The following is a 17974-nucleotide window of genomic DNA, read 5'->3' on the forward strand; positions in this document are numbered from 1 at the left end:
GGGGGGGGGGGGGGGGGGGAGGAGGAGGAGGGGTGATGATGGTAAATTGTCCACGGAGGGGTTCATGTCCTGGTCGCGTCCAGGTGCCACAGGCCCGGCGGAAGGGTCACGTGGACCGACTGCGTGCGGAGGAGAAGTGGCAGAGCCGCGCCCGCCTCACGGAGACGTCCTTTGGCTTCCTGGAGGACCAGAAGAACAAAGAGTTGGCACAGCTGCGGCAGAAGGCGGCGGCGGGAGGCGAGGATTGGCATTTTCAAAAGCCACAAGTTTGTTCTTTTTTATTTATTACTTTTATTTATATGCATGCTGTACAGTTTGGGCGTTGTAGATATTTGATCTGCCATTAATCTCCTTTAATTCAATGGTTTCAATTCCTCCGATGTGGACGTTTACTGGTTTTCTCTGTCTTCTGTGACAGTGAATTTGATCATTTTCATCCACTGTGATGCTGAGAATATACACAACAATGTTATTATGCAGGAATACACCTGGGTTTCGTGTTGTTTCCAACAGGCGACCCGTCTCCTTTAATAGTGCAGCATGCAGCTTTTTATATAACAAGCCTCACAGCGCCAACTCCTAACTGCGAAATAACTCGTCCACCGCGCACCACAAACGTCGTGAAGTCCATCTCCCCCCCCCCCCCCTCCGTCGCAGGTGGAGTCGGCCTCCTGCTTCCAGCTGAATCGGTTCCACTCGAAGCTCCTGCCGGAGAACAACCGGCCCCTGGAGCCCGGCGTCCTGCTGGCACTCAAAGAGCTCTTCAAACCGCTCCGACGCGCGACGCCACCGCTCTGCACATGCTGAGCGTCGACTGCCAGGTGAGCGAGCCTCCCCTCCCCCCGCCGCCCCCCCCCCCGGGCTCAGGGAGGCGCGTCCATCCAGGTGACCGAGGGGTGTGTTGCAGGTGGCGCGCATCGTCGGGGTGACCGAGGAGCAGAAGGCGTCCATGGGAGTCGGCTCGGGGCTGGAGCTCGTCACTCTGCCGCACGGAAGCCAGTTACGGAAGGATTTGTTAGAAAGGTACGAGATCGGGAACACCCCCCCCCCCCCCACCCACCCCCCACCTTGTCTCTCGCGGCGGTTTCGTCGTGGGTTTCCTCCAGCTACTGCCATTTCCCCACCCCCCCCCCCCCCCCCCCCCCAGGCATCATCTACTGTCGCTGGGAGTTGCTGTGGACATCCTGGGCTGCACAGGAACCGTGAGCCAAAGGGCCACCGTCCTACACAAATTAATCCTATTGGCTCAGCCCTGAAAGAACACGCCCACAACCTGTACTCCTTCTCCGCTGTGATGAAGGCTCTGGATATGCCCCAGGTAGTGTAAAAAAAATAATAATAATAATTAAAATATAGTATTCCATCACAAGTGTAGAATGTCATACAGAAAGTCACGGTGAAGTAGGGTTCAAAAATGTTTTTTTTTCATAAAGTGTAAAATAATATTCATGCAGATAATGCGGCTGGAGATGACGTGGCGAGCGCTGAGAAGGAACCACACGGACACGGCCGTTTTGTTTGAGAAGAAGCTCAAACCCTTCATGAACCTGCTGAACGACGGCAACGGTGAGTGACCCCCGCAGGGAGAGAAAGAACATAACCTGTGCCCCCCCCCCCCTCCCGGACTCTCACGCCCTCTTCCCCCACCCCCCCACCCCCCCCACGCACTCCTCCGCAGACGCCGCGGTCAGCGGACCCGTCGCCGTGCCGCACCTGGTCCCCTGCTGATGGCGATGGAGGGCGGCGACCCGGTGGAGGACAGCGAGCGGGGCTGCCAGCTCCTCTACGACGTCCTGCAGGCGGCCCGCAGGGCGGCGCTGCACGCGGCCGACCACCAGCAGCACGCCAGGGCGCTGCTCACAGGTGCACGCGCACGTCTTTGCTCTTATACATATATTTATATCTTTATACATTTGATGAGGAGGTGTGGGTGGGGGATTGTATTATTTGCAAAAAGTGTTAAAAAGATGGGATTTATCAACAATTAGAGATTAATATAAATTACAATGTCAAAATAAGGATCTTTTGCTAAACCTCCACTGGCGACCTATGGCGAAATATGAGGACCAGAATATTTGCATGAGTTTAAGTTAAATATTGCTTTTTTTCTGGTTAGTCAATGGAGTTTGTTACAGAAATCCTAAAGCTCTGGACCGCTTGTGAGGTTTTCTAATCCCACTATTTATTTATTTATTTATTTGAGCAGTAACCCTTCTGCTCAAAAGGGGGCGGGCCGAAGCAAAAGAGCTTATAGGCGGCCACCCCAGAATTTAATAACATTTGTCATCTCACAACAGTACTACATAGGGCCCATAGTGCCAAACACAACAAAATGAACATCAACATCAACAATTACAAAACAAAAGTAAGAGGGATTATATACACTATATACACCCCATTAACCGCAAGGCTAAAAGTTTTCAAGGTAGCGTCCTAAAGTCCAATTCATCACGTGATGAATTGAGCTGAAGTAGCCTCCTCCTGCACCAGCTAGCAGAGCTAGTTGCTGCACGAGGCCCTGCTGGTACTTCCTGTCCTTTCCGTAATCTGACGTCCGTCACGTTGCCCCCCCCCCCCGGCAGGAAGCTGGGTTCCCGTCCCCGAGCTGCTGGAGGCCTTCCGGACGGAGTTCGCCCTGCGTCTGCTCTGGGGTCAGTCGGGGTCGCTGGCCGACAGAGGGGAGCGCTACGACAAGTTCGACAAGATCCTCTCCGTGCTGTCGGATAAGCTGGAGCCCGCGGAGATCACGCCGCGGCAGCTCGACCCCGCGACCTGAGGGCCCCGCCCCCGCGCGGCCCCGTTTTTTTTTGTTTTTTTGAGTGGAGCACTGTGAAAAGAGCCGCGTCGGATTCAGAAAATCTGTTGACTTCTCCAAATGTGCAATGACGACGCTCATCGACATGGTCGCGTGACTCAAGCGGTTTGCACATGAGCTTCTGCTGCCGTGGGCGACCGCGCTGGAAATTTGTGTGTTTCTAATGCAATAAATCTTTTTGGCCCGGAACTTTTCTGAAAAGAAAGAAAGACGAGAATTTGTATTTCTTTTGTTCACTTTATGTCTCAAAACAATACACGTAAATACATACATTTTGTTTAAAAAAAAAAAAAAAAAAAAGATCATACAATAATACCCCTTAAAATGCTAAGAAAAACATCTACTAGTGCAGGACAGAGTGGTTAGAGAGAGATGGAGTAAACAAGGTGTGGCTCAATGAAGGATTTGCAGAAGGACGTTTCTACTGGAGAGAAGTTTTCTCTGCAAAAAGCAAATGTCCCATCAGGGTGACGCGAGTCTTAAAAACACTCCTTTGCTCCCTGAAGCTTAAAAACCGCCTCCTTCCTTCAAATCAAACCCCCCCCCCCCGTCGTTCATTCATAAAAAAAAAACAGGTTGAAGACAGTGTACAAAGTATGAGACCCATGGATTAAGTCAAAAGGAAGAAAAAAAAAAATTAAAAATTAAAAAGGACCAGGAGATCGCTCTGCAGATGAGGACATAATAATAATAATAATAATAATTGCTTGCTCTCCGTCTTTGTGGTTTATGAAGTAATTGCAAGTGTTTGTGCCGACAATTACACACCGTACATGCGGAAGCAGATTTTAGCCTATTGTTTAGAAGACAGACCCCTTTTAAAGTGACAGTCCCTCGTGAGATGATAGGAGCAGTGGTCTTCATCCAGTTCTAAGTCGTCCTGTCAGGAGAGCGTGGGTTTTTATTGACGAGGGGGGAACAGGTTCAGCAGGTAATTAGAGGGGGAGGGGGGGGGGGGGGGTCAAGTGAATGGATATATCAACATAAAAGATACGTAGCACTTTGTGACGCTGGTCATCGCAGAAGTTCCAGGTGTACATTCACACGTTTTTTGGATTCCCGGGAAAATCCGTGAAGATCAGAGACTTTTTTCGATAAGAGGCTTTCTAATCAGGCGCCTCCATCGCCGCGCCACCGGCCCCAGATAAAAGATGGGAGGCCCCAATTATAGCGGATGACTTTGTATTCACCTTCGGCTTCTAACTTACCTTCCCATTACAAGCCGTGTGTCTGTGTGCGTGTGTGTGTGTGTGTGTGTGTGTGTGTGTGTGTGTGTGTGTGTGTGTTATGGGGAATGTTTGACATAGGATGACGGTATATAGCCCTCTTCTCCGCTGCCTCTGAGGACTCTCATCCATCCGTCTCCTTTATCGTCCTCCATTATACTCAACATCTCTCCCTCCGTAATGGAAACGGTGCCCTCGCTGTTGCCTGCAGACACACACACACACACACACACACACACGCACACACAATAAAGACACATGCAAAACCGGCTGGGATCAAATCCAGTTTGAGGGTTGAGCGTGAATTAATGGAAGGTACCTTCGAAGGTGTACAGAGCCGTGCACTGGCCGACGGGAGTTTCCACGTCTTCAAACTCCTCATCGAACTCCGAGTAGAGGCCCTGCGGCTGGTTGGCCGCCGCCGCCGCCACCCTGGAAACACCCGGGCACAACAATGGAGACGTGGCGTTCGGGGGGGGGGGCATTTTGCTGTCGTGGACAATTTACGGAGATAGTTTGACACTTTGCATTATTATTTCATATCGACAGCCGTTCAGACGCGACGTCTGTTCGAGACGGAATGATGATGATGATGATGAAGAGGAGATGCTTAAAAATGTAATTCAACCAAAAGGTGTTGTCCAAAGCGACGCGTTACCTGTGTTGAGTGTTATTGTTGATGGCGTTGGACGAGTCCTCCCCGCCCACCGCCTCCGACAGCCACGTCTGCAACGCACCGGAAACACGACGTCAACACTCGCACAGACGTGTGCGTCTGTGCGTGCGTGTTTGTTTGTGCGCTGACCTCATATTTGGCGAGCTCCGCCGTCAGCCGGCCAATGTTCTGGGCAGTTTCGGAGATCTGCGGCTCCAGGCTGGAGGGGTCGCCCATCTGCGGGTTGTGCTCGTAGACGCCCTTCATCTTCTCCAGGGCCTCGCTGACGTCACCACAGGAGAAAGGAGAAATGTGTGAGCACCCATCAGGGAGGAGGAGGAGGAGGAGGAGGAAGGCACGAGTGTTTGACAACCCGAAAGTAGAAAAACATTTCTTTTTGGACCCGGCTTTGTGTGCACAGATGTTGAAATGAGAAAGAATAAACACACACACACACACACACACACACACACACACACACACACACACACACACACACACACAGCGGTTTGAAACATCTCCGTCTGCTGCAGCATTTCTATTAGAACTCATTTCTGGAGCCAAAAGTATAAAAAAAAAACAGCCCAAGCCCTGAAGTGCAGAAGTATGTCGCACAACAAAAAAAATGTTACACAAAACCAAACCTGATGGATTCACAAAATAGATGAGACCACAATAAAGCTCATTTCTACCGTAAATGTGTATCACTAAAAGCCTTAAAAATCTACCTCTGCCTTTGTTATTTCCCATGAGGCGATAGTGAGCTCATCAGTGCTCTTTAATGAGCGACTTCTGAGGATGTTTACTTTAAATAAATATGTGATAAAACCCACGTAGTCAGATTGGCTCATTTCTTTGGGAGATACTTGCGTCACGCGATACTTTGACTTGTGTTTCTCAAAGGAGTATTTTACTTTAACTACGTCCTCGTTTAGATCACCTTCACACGGAACTGAAATAAAACCCTAAAATTAAAACTAATGCTCAATGCCATTTTGCTACGATGGGATTAGAAGTTCCCATAGTTATGGGATGCCCGTCGATGCTGGGGGGGGGGGGCTACGCGGTCACCTTTGGTCCTGCGTCTTCTGCAGATCTTTGGCGATGTCATCAATCTTTCCCTGAAGCCTCTTCTTCCTCTGCTCCGGAGGAAGATGAGAGAAATCTTCTGCAGCATGCGCCTACCGACACACACACACACACAGACACACACACACACACACACACACACACACACACACACACACACACACACACACACACACACACACACACACACACACACACACACACACACACACACACACACACACACACACACACACACACACACACACACACACACACACACACACACACACACACACACACACACACACACACACACAGTAATTATCCTCAGCGTCATGCATTTAACAAACATATCAATGATCACCACCAGATGTCACTCCTCCCTGTTTCTGTCTGTCTTTCCAACAGAGAGAGAGAGAGAAACCTAACAAGAGACAGGCTGCTGGTGTCATGGAAACCACTTTCAGGGTAACAATTGAAGAAAAAAAATAATAATAAAACCCAGAGAGAACACAAAGTAGTTACAGACGGGGCCCAACAACATCGCCCAAAGAATAGGGTTGGATTTCAGCTGTGCAGCGTTGGGATGCACACTGAACAAACAGGTGAGACTCTTTCTGCTGTGATGCCACACCAACGCGCATCTATGCAGGAGCAAGAAGGCCGTTCGATTTACACGAGATGAATGATGAGCGTCAAATTGGATTTAGGAGGCTTTATCAAAAATGTTGTTTTTCTACCTCTGACCTTTGAACTGCAGACTAATGCAGACTCACTGAGGCAGGCTGTTAAAGGTCATCTGTTACAAAAAAAAACAAAGTCGGAATGAGAAAAGGAAAAACTGCAATTACTGCAATTACAGTTTTACCGTCTTCTCCTTCTCTCTCTCGTGGATGGAAACAGACATTTCAGAGCGATCTAATATTAAGAATATTAATTATTTTGTAATCCGAGTGAAGTGGCCCCTAATGTCTATGATACAACGGAAATAACAAAAAGATATTTGTGACAAAATGTGCCTTTTATAAAATTAGAGTCCTTGCCCTTTTGCTCAACAGACAACATGTAAAGTTAGAATCAGTTCGGCATCACAGAATAAAGACTCATGAAATGCAGGTCCCTTTTGCCACGAGAGAAAATGTCATTTTATAGAAATTAAAAGAGTAACTGAACCCAGACAAATAATCCTGCTGGACCTGCGACTAAATGCACCTTCAGCCAGCTGTGCAGCATCACAGCTGGCTGTGGTACAGAAGGCTGCACGTGTCTCACACACACACACACACACAGCCAGCCGTGAGGGCAAAATACCCGCCAGGAGACCCGGTCACACCTGCATTTAATTGCAAAATGTTGCAGTGAAATTTGCCGATTTTTGGGGAATTTAAAAGGGAACGGAGAGAAAGAAGTTCTTGTAGCTTTCTTGCTCCACCTGCTTTGATTTAGACGCCACTATCGGAATATAAACTGCGCCTCAAAAGGGCACAAGAAGCCTTAATATGTCTTTAGAATGAAGAGTGACGAAAAAAACAAACCCCAAATTGCGTCTTACGTTTGAGTTGTAGCGCCAGCTTTAATTCTATTAAAACCAGAATGTGGAAATATTTGAACTAGCGTGTACATTGATTTAGTTTTTACAAATGGCAGAGAAAACAGAAAGTAAAAGTAAAAGAATCGCAGGCGTTTCCTGGCAGAGCTAGCACGTCAGCGCTAGTTCTGGAGCCAGCCCGTGAAGGCCATGCAGTGTGAGCCGGTGGGTCGGCGGTGTGACCGGGCCCTGGCGCATTTCTACCCGCAGACGCGTAGCAGCGCAGCTCGCGCGCAGAGAAAAGTTACTCTTAATAAAATTAGTATTTCCCCCCTTTCAGTGTGTTACGTCAACGTCAAGGTCACCGTGTTCTTATCAGCACGGGACATCCAGACAGAGAGACACACGCATGCAGAACACACACCCCACATTGGAAACACACTCCTACAGTCACAGGTCATGTGCCGGTTTTATTAATGAGTACAATACACGGGGGGGGGTGGGGTGTCATTTCTTTAAGGTGGAGGAAATCCCGGGTTTGACAAAGCGATTAAACTCTCTAAGGCAGAGAGAGAGGGGGGGGGGGCGCGCTGCAGCTTGGAGAGGGTAAGGGGACGGGGGATGGAGGGACGCACTGAGGGAGGGGGGGAGGACGCTGGGTGAGGAGGAGGAGGAGGAGATCAGACGAGAGGGAGCAAAGCGAGTCAAACAGATGCAGAAATTTCTGTGATAACAACAGAGAGAAGGACGTTACGGGGCAAGTCTGTGCAGCAGACTGGAATTAGGATCCCCCCCCCCCCCCCGAGGGCAACGAGGCGGCGGGGTGAGACATGTGTGGAATGTGTGTCGAGCTTTACGCGTGTGTGTGTGTTTGTGTAAGTTATTATCAGAGCATGCGAGCGTCATGTTGCACGCCTGCAACAAATCGACAGAGAGCAACTGGAAGAATGGACGCAGGGACGTGACCGCAAACGAGTCTCTGCAGGTTTGTCGGCTGCAACGCTACACTTGTGTGTATTGAGAAATGTGGATCGTTATTGGAAACGGGGACGCGATGGTTAATAAAAAATGCGACTGGGAGGTATTTCTTTTTCTGAACCAACCCCATTAAAAAAATAAAAATAAAAAGAGACCAGAACCAGCCACAAAATGATCCTCCCAACAAAGCGTCACATGGCCTCTGGCTCCGTGACACCAGAAACACCGATTTACTTACTGCAGTGACATGTTTCTTCTGTGAATTATTTTTCCTGACCTGCCAGGAGAGAAATTTGCACTTGCACGCTAAATGTGTATTCATCCAAATAGTTCCTGACAGATACCATATTTACTCATTTTAGAGTTACATTTAAAAAGAAATACAGTTTAGCTGTTAATTATTTTTGCTTTTCTTCAAAAATGATATTTGTGACACATTTAAACATTAACTTCAATTTAAATGTCTTAAGAGATTGCACCAGTATTATTTTCAAAAGGAAAAGGACATTTTTAAGGCTTCAGATGAAAACTGAGAGGCGCTCTGATACGAGTGCTCATTACTGAAAAAAAAAGAACATCAAATAACAGTAAACCGGCACAATTAACTCCAGCTTCAATGGACGGGACACGATTTGATCACTTCAGTCTGGCAGCTTCTTGTTGGTCAGATTACGTTTTGGAGAGAAGGTTCCGAAGGGTTTTCAGGTCGTCAAACGCAGAAGCAGCAGGGGGGGGGGGGGGGCAAGCGAGGCGAGAGGCGGCGAAGATCGCTCCCTTGAGACGTGAAGCGCGACCAATGCGACGCAAGCCTGGAAGCGGGCGGCGGGCTGCGCGCAGACTCACCTTGGACTTCTTGCTGAAGGGCCAGAGCTTAGCGCGCACCTTCGGGGGGTTGAGGCTGGAGTCAGAGGTGGCCGGTTTGATTCCTTGGGTGTAGTCCTCAAAGTCGACGTCGGCCGGCCTCTCGAAACCGGACTTGTGCTGCTCGATGAACAGCATCGAGTCCTGCGTGGCGACAAAAACGGGCGCTGTTGGAAGCGAGCGACTTTGTCGCATCAGACGCAGAGGCAACAGTGGCTCTCGAGTCTTTGAACTATAATACGATGGGGTTTCAACCAATTGTTCTTCTCGCAGAGAAGAAAAAGAGGTTAGCAGGTCACCAAGCGTTAGTGAGCTTTGGAGGGAAAGAGCTAGGCTAGCCGTTTCCCCTTGCTTTCAGTCACTGTGCTAAGCTAAGCTAAGCTAAGCTAACGGGCAGCCGGCATGAAAACAAAATCCAAAACGATAAACTGTTGCTTTAAAACCACCAGGAGGCATCAGATCTGTAAGATCAGAGGTGTCTTTGATATTGATACAGCGGACAGACACACTCCCCTTATTTCAATAACGCGTGACAAAATGACACACACACACACACAAACATCCTCACGTGTACCTGTTTCTCATTGATCTTCTTCCCTGCTGCAGAAATCCCGTCCAAACACTTGGTGATGATCGGCAGCACGTTCTTCTCGATGTCAGAGAACTGGCAGTAGGCCCCCGCCAGCCGCCGGATCCTGCGTTCGTCCATGTCCTGCATCTTCTGCTCGACACACACACACACACACACACAGCGCACAACGGGACGCCTTGAACATTCACGCCTTTAAAAAAATGTGCACATTCGCCTTCACGCGAAGAAGACGACCACATTCAGGCACGACGTCATCGTGCACGTGGAGTTCCCGCGTGTTTGCTGTCTCACGTTGAAGATCTGCGGGACCTCAGAGTAGTAGTAGGCGTTCTGCTCCTTGTTGTATTTCTGCAGCTGCGCGGCGTAGTCGTTCCTGAACTCCTCGGCGGCGTGCGTGCGGTGGTGGGCGTGCTGCTTGGCCTTTTCGGAGAGAGAGCGAGAGAGAGACGGAGGAAGGGATGCAAATATAAAAATGCAAAAGAGGAAGGAGAAATGTGAGAGAGTCACGCAGGGTGGAAGACAGGGAGGTCAAGGAGGTCAAGGAGGAGGTGGGTGGGGGGGGGGGGGGGGGGTTGACGTGTGTGTTTACCTTCTCAACATCGATCTTGGTGGCATTGAGGTCACTCTCTGTTTTCTCAGCTTGTTGTGTTGCTTTTTCAGCTTCTGCCCATTCCTTGGCGTAGCGCTTTTTAGTCTGCAGCCATGTACACAGCGTGCACGCACGCACACACAAACAAACACACACACTTTAATACACTTAAATGAATAAAGCATTGAATTCCTATCCAACAAAGACATGGAGAAAGTTGCGATTTAATTTCCTTAGAATGAAGAAGAGGTAAAAATGTCAGAGATTTACATCTCTGAACCAGACAAAAGCATTGAATGGAGACACTATTCTTACATCCATCCGTCTGCTGCGTCGATGTGAGTCTTCTGTGCACAGATTGGCCTCGGAGGCACATTTGTGATTTTGGGCTATTGAAAATTCGAGTCAACTCACTCTAATGAATTAATTCCGAATACTTGTTGAACCAGGTCTTTGGAGTCTGTGCATAGCAGTTCTGCCGAAATATGCAATTCATCATGACTGATAAACACACATTCCAACAATAAAAGAAGGATTAAATGAATAAATATTGACTTGGATTTCCTAAGTAAACTGATTTACCCTAATTAACAATAAATAACAAATGAAAGGGCTTCTCCCAGGACACTTTTAAGAAACTGAACGACAAGCATGTCAAATAAAATGAAATTTTCTTTTCACCATTTGAGCAAACAGAAGCTTCAAATGACAATTGATGCAAACTAGACACCTGTAAGCAACAACAACAACAACAACAGGTGACTCACACTTTCTAGTTGTTTAAAGCTGACCTCCAAGACCTGCTGGGCCTTCTTGGCATCCAAGAGGTGCTGCGGAACAAACAAAGAGCTTTAAGTCACTGTGCTGCAGACTAAGGCGATTTCACAGCGCTCCACGTTAATCTTCCCGTTCCCCCCCCCCCCCCGGCGCCCCAGTGCTCCAGTTGGTTTCTCCCGGTCTCACCGTTTTGCGTTCCTGCTTGAGCTCCTGGAGGTACTTGGTGAGCTCCGCGCAGATGCCGGTCATCATGTTTTCGGCGACGAGCTCCCGCTGGCCGGCGTAGTCGTTCAGCTCGTTCAGGATCTCCTGGAGTGATGCGTGATTGCTGAATCTGCTGCGGGAGGTGACAAACGATTTCGGGAAAAAATCCTCACGGCCGCAGAGACAAACATTCGGTCCGGACGACGGACCCAAATTCAATCGGAGCTTGGCAACCGTATCCAAGGACTACGGGCCTGACAAACTTATAGTGTAGTGGTCTAAGAAGTGAGTCATGAAACACATGAACAAAAGGGAAAAGGAGTGGATTTATGGTTTACAGTAGAAACACAGCAATGTTTTAAAATAGTTTGTGACGTTAGAGGTTTCTTCAGAGAAGAATAGTTCTCCACAGAAGATATGATGCCGATATATCAGAGCGCATTTTCAAAAGGCCTTAAAGTCTCTCAACGGGCCCGATGCTTCAGCCGGCATCGCAAAGCTAACGGTGCTAACAGCGCTAATGGTGCTAACAGTGCCAAGGGTGCTAACAGTGCTAATGGTGCCAACAGTGCCATGGGTGCTAACAGTGCTAATGGTGCCAACAGTGCCATGGGTGCTAACAGTGCTAATGGTGCCAACAGTGCCATGGGTGCTAAAAGTGCTAATGGTGCCAACAGTGCCATGGGTGCTAACAGTGCTAATGGTGCCAACAGTGCCATGGGTGCTAACAGTGCTAATGGTGCCAACAGTGCTAACAGCGCTAATGGTGCCAACAGTGCCATGGGTGCATTTGGGTATCCACAAAACAAGGAATAAAAATTGACATTTTGATTGTTCGCTCACTTGAGGTCTTGCTCTTCTTTACTCCCTCGTTTTGCATATTTCTTTGATAGACTCCTGTTGTGTAAAAGAAACAGTGTGATGTTTATTAAGCACACACACACACATAAATAGTCAAAACGTATATATTTAAGATCCCAATTCATGAAAACACAAGACACGATCACTCGCCTCAGTTGTTTGGCGTAGTTCTGCTCGATTTCCGTCCGTTCCTTCACAAACTTAATGTAGCGGTCGACCAGGTCGAGGCCCGTCAGCGTGTGCTTGTCGATCTGATCGTACTGGTCCTGGAGAGGGGAGAGCGCAGAGCGGCGTTAAAAGGTGAAGCGGATGGTGAGGACATCACTGTAGGCAATGACAATGCCATTAATATATGTGTATATATATACACACACACACACACACACACACACATATATATAAATGTACACTGCTGCTTTTTTTCCAGGCCCAGAAGTTTAAGAAGTCCTGCGTGAGAACGAGAGTGAAAGCAAAAAGCTGTCGAAACAAGAAGTGAAGCCGCCTGCAGTTTAAGAGCAACAAACCAGACCTGGAAAATGGATCTGCAAATGTTTTAATTGATCGTTTAACTTAACTTTTTAAAAACCCCATGTCTGGTTTTATTATTTCTTATAAAATAATTAATATAATATATTATATTATATAATAATATAATTTTGGTTTTTTTATGGCTAAAAGTAAACACAATTTCTTAAAGCGCCGTGAAGGACATTTCTCACTATTTTCTGATATTTCATCGACCAAACGATAATCAAGTCAGGAATCTGCAGGTCACCACTCAATCAATCACCTTGAGCTGTAAATGCAAAATATGATGACTTTGAATCAATTGTACGTGGCTCGTATGCTTGTCGTTTTGTTATTTTCGTAGTGACAGATTTGTTGATTGATTGACAAAATACTCGGTCGGGGGATCGAGAGTAGACAGTTCTTCTGTGGTCGTCATCACCACCACCCGAGTCAGCAAATGCTGAACTAAAATAACATCTGCAGACCCAGAGAACAGACCGGATCAAGTTAAGAGACATTAAGAGAACCAGCCAGACTTTGACATTTGTAAACAATCAGTCAATTAAATGTCAAATTAGACGCTGAATGACTTTCGTCGCTCAATCAGCTGAGCGCATTTTATCAGAGTGGATCTGACACAGACGGAAACTGGAAGTCTTAGAATAACACCCACACACACAGAATAACACACACACACACACACAAAGCATTCCGCCTTCATTTAATTTCCTCGTACACGCATAACTACAAAAGGTGTAGACCATGAAAGCATTCCTGTCGAATTCTTTACATTCTTTGCCGTCAGACAAAAATCAAAGACCCACACCGCCACACACACACACACACACCCACCCACACACACACGTAAACCTGTCGGACAGGTAACATTTGTCCTCTCTGTCCCATCTGTGACAAAGCAAGGCTCCACCTTTTCATTGTTTGCATGCTTGTGTGTGCGTGTGTGCGTGTAGAGGCTCGGGTGTTTCGGAGCTAGAGACATGTGCCAAGTCCTCAGAGGAGGGGGCGGGGCTAAACGGAGGCCATAGCAACGGCGAGCAGTGTCCTGGATACGAGAGGGCTGGGGCGGAGGAAGGAACAGGATTAAGAAAACAAAACGAGGACGACGCTTTGAAATTGACATTTTTGTACCGTGAGAAGAGACACAGAGAGAGGGAGAATTGGACACACACGGCGATGAAAAGCTTGCAGGGCAGGCGGCGTGCCTCTGAGACGTACCCCGGCGTGGCGTCCACCACCGATTGCATCACCGCAGCGTGCTTGTGAGAAATGGGGGGGAGGAACTGCTGATAGTGAGACAGGAATGAGATAATCATGAGCTCAGAGCGAACCTCCGCCCTGTGACCGCCCGTCCCACCGGGGCCTCCACTGAGCCCTGGAAACCAGTCCAACTGGTCCCGGCCCTCCCGCCCCTCCCCTTTCCCGTCACCGTGACGACTCGGCTCCGAGCGGCCGCGGAGCTGCGGCTCGCCTCCACCCGAGCGAGGGCCACGGACACCGGTTGCACCTGCTGGTCGTTGTTGACCTTTGTACCGAGTGATCTGTTAAATTCAATGGCGATTCACATCTGCTTTTCGGTGCTCACGGTTTGCTCTTTGACTTTTAGAAGCCTCAAATCAGACCAACGGCATTCCGACATTCCAAAGACACGGCCGGGGCGCAGTTTTACCGGAAACGTGCCTTTTCCCTCGGTGCAGAATGACACGCTGGGCCTGATGGGCCTGGTCGATGAGTAACCAGCTGATCCAGTCACACAGTCTGGCATGAGGTCATTCTTTCTTTTTTTAACCTAAAGACCTACAAAACCTATTTAACTGTGATTAAATGAGGACACGTTTCACTTTCTTGATATCGCCCTCGTGTAGTGAATAAGTATCGCAGGAATCCCAAACATTCCGTGTATTATGAGCAAGGACAAAGAAAGGCGTCCTTTCGTTGGCCTAGAACATCGCACTGTTTGATATTGATGCTTGAAATGATGACAAAACAAGGCGCTCACGCAGCCGGAACCGGTCCTGCTTTAAAGCCACAAGGACCGACGCGTCCCGGCACAGACGATGGATGGGGTCCACCAGCAGAATGACTGTGAACATCTGGTTTATGCACAGATGTCCTCCGCCATTCAGGCCCCCAGCTGTGGAATAATCTCACGGGGTCCTGATCGGACAAATCAATCTCCTGTTTCCACCATTGATTAAGCTTTTACGAGGCAAAGAAAAATGCTTTCAGCTTTGCACATGTAGGGATTTCCTGCCCCTCTCGGGGCCTGCGGGAGGGGGGGGGGGGGGACAGGATGTCTTTGAGGTCCGGGGGACTTCTGGTTGGACGAGACAAACGACCCCGAAGACACTCTTTTTGTCATTTCAAAAACTCTCTCCTGACCTTTGATAGGACTTAACTAACGACGGACTAACAAGCAAACTATGATTAACAACGATTACTGGTTCAGTAGCTCTACTCGGATGCTCACTGCCCCCCCCCCCCCCCCCCCCAGAGGTCACAGAGAGGAGGAAGGGGGGGGGGTCACAGATTCACAGCTGAGAGAGACACTGACCAGATGCAGAGAGAGAGAGAGGGTTGGAGTACACCTTTAGTCCACAGTGTGTGTAGATAAGGTGGGCAGAGAGAGTAATAACCCCCCCCCCCCCTCCACCACCACCCCCACCATCCCCTCCAGCAGGAGTGGCGAAACCCCGTCGGGGCGTGCGGGGACTCCTGCCGCCGTGTGTAGAGCACGTATCCCGGGCCTACCCGGGAGGAGCCCTCGGGACTCCGGAGGATGTTCTTCGGTCAGCTGTCAACTCACCCAGAGATCTGCTCCCCACTCCATGTCTGCAAATACACGTCCCGGGGGGGTGGTGGGGGGGGGGGGGGTGGTCGGTGGGAGGAAAAACAACGAACGCACCCGGGCGAACGGATTAAAAGCAAAAAAAAACTCCTCTCGTTAAAAACAACAACAACAAAAAAAGATTTCGCAAAAAAAATGTCGAGTCTCGAAAGGCGCAGCAAACGTCGGGAGGAAGTTTACGCCTTCTCCTCCGTCCTGGTTCCTCCGGCGCGGGCAGGGAGGGACATATGTTCAGCCGCTTTTTCCTGAAACAAGTTTGGGTTCCCCGAGAGAGGGAGGGAGGGAGGGAGGAGGAGGAGGAGGAGGAGGGAGGGAGTAGTACCGGAGGCGTCTGTGTCTGTTTTATCTTAAAGAAGCAGCAGGTTATTTCCATAATAAAAGCTTCCTTTAAATTTTTTTTTTTTAAACACACACACACACACGAATAGTCCGCCACTTCCACACGGCTCATAATGTAGCCGATTAAATGCACTTTAAATTAATATTGCTATTGTCTTAAAAGTAATCCACGACGCATTGTAAAATGAACGAGACGGATTTTATTTCTGTTTTCTCTTGTGGGAGCTGAAATTTCCGGACTCTATTGAACTATCGGAATCATCGCCAAAGTTGGGCCCTTTTTTTGGGGGGGGGGGCGTGCGGAGGTATTTTTTTACATCCGAATTGTTGTGAGTTGGCGTTAAATTCGGAAAACAGCATCGATACGAGCTTCGTTGACTCAGTGGTGAAAACTCAAAATTTCCCTCCATGACTCACTTAAAATCTTATGATATACAAGAATTATGCATATATGCACTAATTAGTATTCCAATATGTATGTTTTCACCAATAATGACGAGGCAAAAACATCAGATGCCAGAAGTCAACATTTTTTAATATAATATAAGTCATGGTTCTTTGTATGTTTTTTGAAGAGCAGCAAACAAGTGTATGGGCTACTAATACCTTTTTAAATATTAATATAATATTTTTTGCTAATTAGTAACCTCTACTACCATCACTTGGTCTTTTTCAGCAATAACCTACGGATTGATTAATGTATGTTTAAAATTTAAATTCAAGACCATCTAAAAACGAATTTTGTCTTTCTTACTTAAACAATCTGCTGAAAGTGAAATGATTCCGTACATTGATGGGGCAGACACACAAAAAAACACAGGAGGGCAGGAAGTGAAGTGAACTGGTCCTGATTGTTGTCAGACGAGGTGAACCCTCCCTGTGGTTGTGTGCCCCCGGACTGTCCCCCATGAATAGAGATAAATGTGATTAACATTCAAAATACTGCTAAAGATTTAACAGGTGCTTTCCAATCCTTTTCGTTTGTATCATTGAGTTTTTTGCAGTTCTGTCAAAGAGACATTTGCCCAGTATACTTCGCACATGGTTTCATTTAAATAAAAGCTCACATTTGAGAAAATTCCCAAAGTAGAATAGAAAGTTGTGAATCCTTTTATGACCCCTCGTATGTTTCTAGGAGCCTTATGTTGGGAATAACTGGACAACCGGTTTAGGTTTTCAACGATTCACTTAAACACAACAATGGCAGAATTTCACTCTTAGTGCTGGATCTGAATGCAGGATCTCATCGCATTTGACACGGTCGACCATGACATATTACTGACAGACTAATCAACTGGGTGGGACTGGCAAGACACTTAACTCGTTTAAATCCTACTTGAAATACATAAACACGGAGAATACTGTCTGTAGCTAATTACACATTACAGCTGAAGAAAATTAAAATGATGTGGTGTTCCCCAAGGTTCAACACTGGGGCCCCTCCTGTTCAACATCTACATGCTTCCATTAGCTCAGGTTATGGAAAACAAAAAAGTGTGTTATCATAGTATGCAGATCACACACACACACACTACATACCTATAACACCAAGGGACTATAATCCAATACAAGGTCTGGGTAAATGCATTCAACAAATAAACAACGAGTGCCAAAACTTTCTTAATTAAACAAAGATACTGAGCTTCAATCACTGATGTTAAAAACCACAAAAGGGACCAAGAAATCTAGGTGCAATGATGGATTCGAACCTCAACTCTCAACACTTAACAGCCATATTAAGACAGTTACAAATTCAGCCTTGTTGTTGAAATATTCTATACAACTGTAACTGCCTTGCTTTGCCTTACTCAAGTAGGATTTTGAACGCTGTACTTTTAGATTGTTGTATTACTATATTAACGTCATGCTTCTTCCACACCTCCCCTCAGATAGTGGATAGTGCTTTTTTTACAAACACCTTTTACAAAGCGTAGGTGTTTATTTTGGGTGGCCTCTAACGAATGTGATCTAAAACATGAATAATTGGGAACATAATAGCTGCCCATAAGGTAACTGTAAAGGGCTGAGATGAGGGATCTCATCTCATCAAGGGGGAGGGGGGTGGTACAAAAAGAAGGCTGAAAGAGTGGTGGAGGAAGCGA

At 47.6% G+C, this 17974-nt stretch overlaps 2 protein-coding genes across 6 annotated transcripts in view; one reads left to right on the forward strand and one right to left on the reverse strand.

The window, feature by feature from the left end:
• Window positions 1–3128, forward strand: part of sh2d3a (SH2 domain containing 3A) — an 8348-nt gene extending 5220 nt beyond the window's left edge. Inside the window, 10 exon segments of the mRNA XM_062564389.1 lie at window positions 21–266; window positions 658–765; window positions 768–821; window positions 908–1023; window positions 1148–1248; window positions 1251–1318; window positions 1455–1566; window positions 1679–1714; window positions 1717–1863; window positions 2583–3128. Of these exon segments, the coding sequence (XP_062420373.1) occupies window positions 21–266; window positions 658–765; window positions 768–821; window positions 908–1023; window positions 1148–1248; window positions 1251–1318; window positions 1455–1566; window positions 1679–1714; window positions 1717–1863; window positions 2583–2776 (1182 nt within the window). The 3' untranslated portion in view covers window positions 2777–3128.
• Window positions 3129–3958: 830 nt separating this feature from the next.
• trip10b (thyroid hormone receptor interactor 10b) lies at window positions 3959–15794 on the reverse strand. 5 transcript variants are annotated; one of them, XM_062564380.1, is made up of 14 exons: window positions 15492–15794; window positions 12140–12423; window positions 11279–11426; window positions 11083–11145; window positions 10316–10420; window positions 10018–10146; window positions 9709–9855; window positions 9117–9278; window positions 8512–8550; window positions 5768–5877; window positions 4847–4979; window positions 4700–4767; window positions 4361–4530; window positions 3959–4246 (listed from the first exon to the last, which is right to left on the reverse strand). In XM_062564380.1, exons 1-14 carry the CDS (start codon window positions 15513–15515, stop codon window positions 4101–4103), a joined length of 1728 nt encoding a protein of 575 aa, XP_062420364.1. In that variant the 5' UTR covers window positions 15516–15794; the 3' UTR covers window positions 3959–4100. The 5 variants fall into 5 exon arrangements, with proteins under 5 accessions (XP_062420364.1, XP_062420366.1, XP_062420363.1 ...); XM_062564382.1 differs by having other exon boundaries at window positions 4361–4473; window positions 11279–11429; XM_062564379.1 differs by having other exon boundaries at window positions 11279–11429.
• Window positions 15795–17974: the final 2180 nt, after the last annotated feature.

The sequence above is a fragment of the Pungitius pungitius genome, chromosome 9 (genome assembly GCF_949316345.1).
Source record: "Pungitius pungitius chromosome 9, fPunPun2.1, whole genome shotgun sequence".
Taxonomy (NCBI): Eukaryota; Metazoa; Chordata; class Actinopteri; order Perciformes; family Gasterosteidae; genus Pungitius; species Pungitius pungitius.

Excerpts from the sequence above, each read along its gene's own strand:
- trip10b (XM_062564379.1), bottom strand. The coding sequence starts at position 15,515 with ATGGAGTGGGGAGCAGATCTCTGG. Across the intron at positions 10,421-11,082 it reads GCTTTAAACAACTAGAAAGT|ACTAAAAAGCGCTACGCCAA; the intron begins GTGAGTCACCTG and ends ACATGGCTGCAG. Across the intron at positions 4,768-4,846 it reads CGGAGCTCGCCAAATATGAG|ACGTGGCTGTCGGAGGCGGT; the intron begins GTCAGCGCACAA and ends GGTGCGTTGCAG.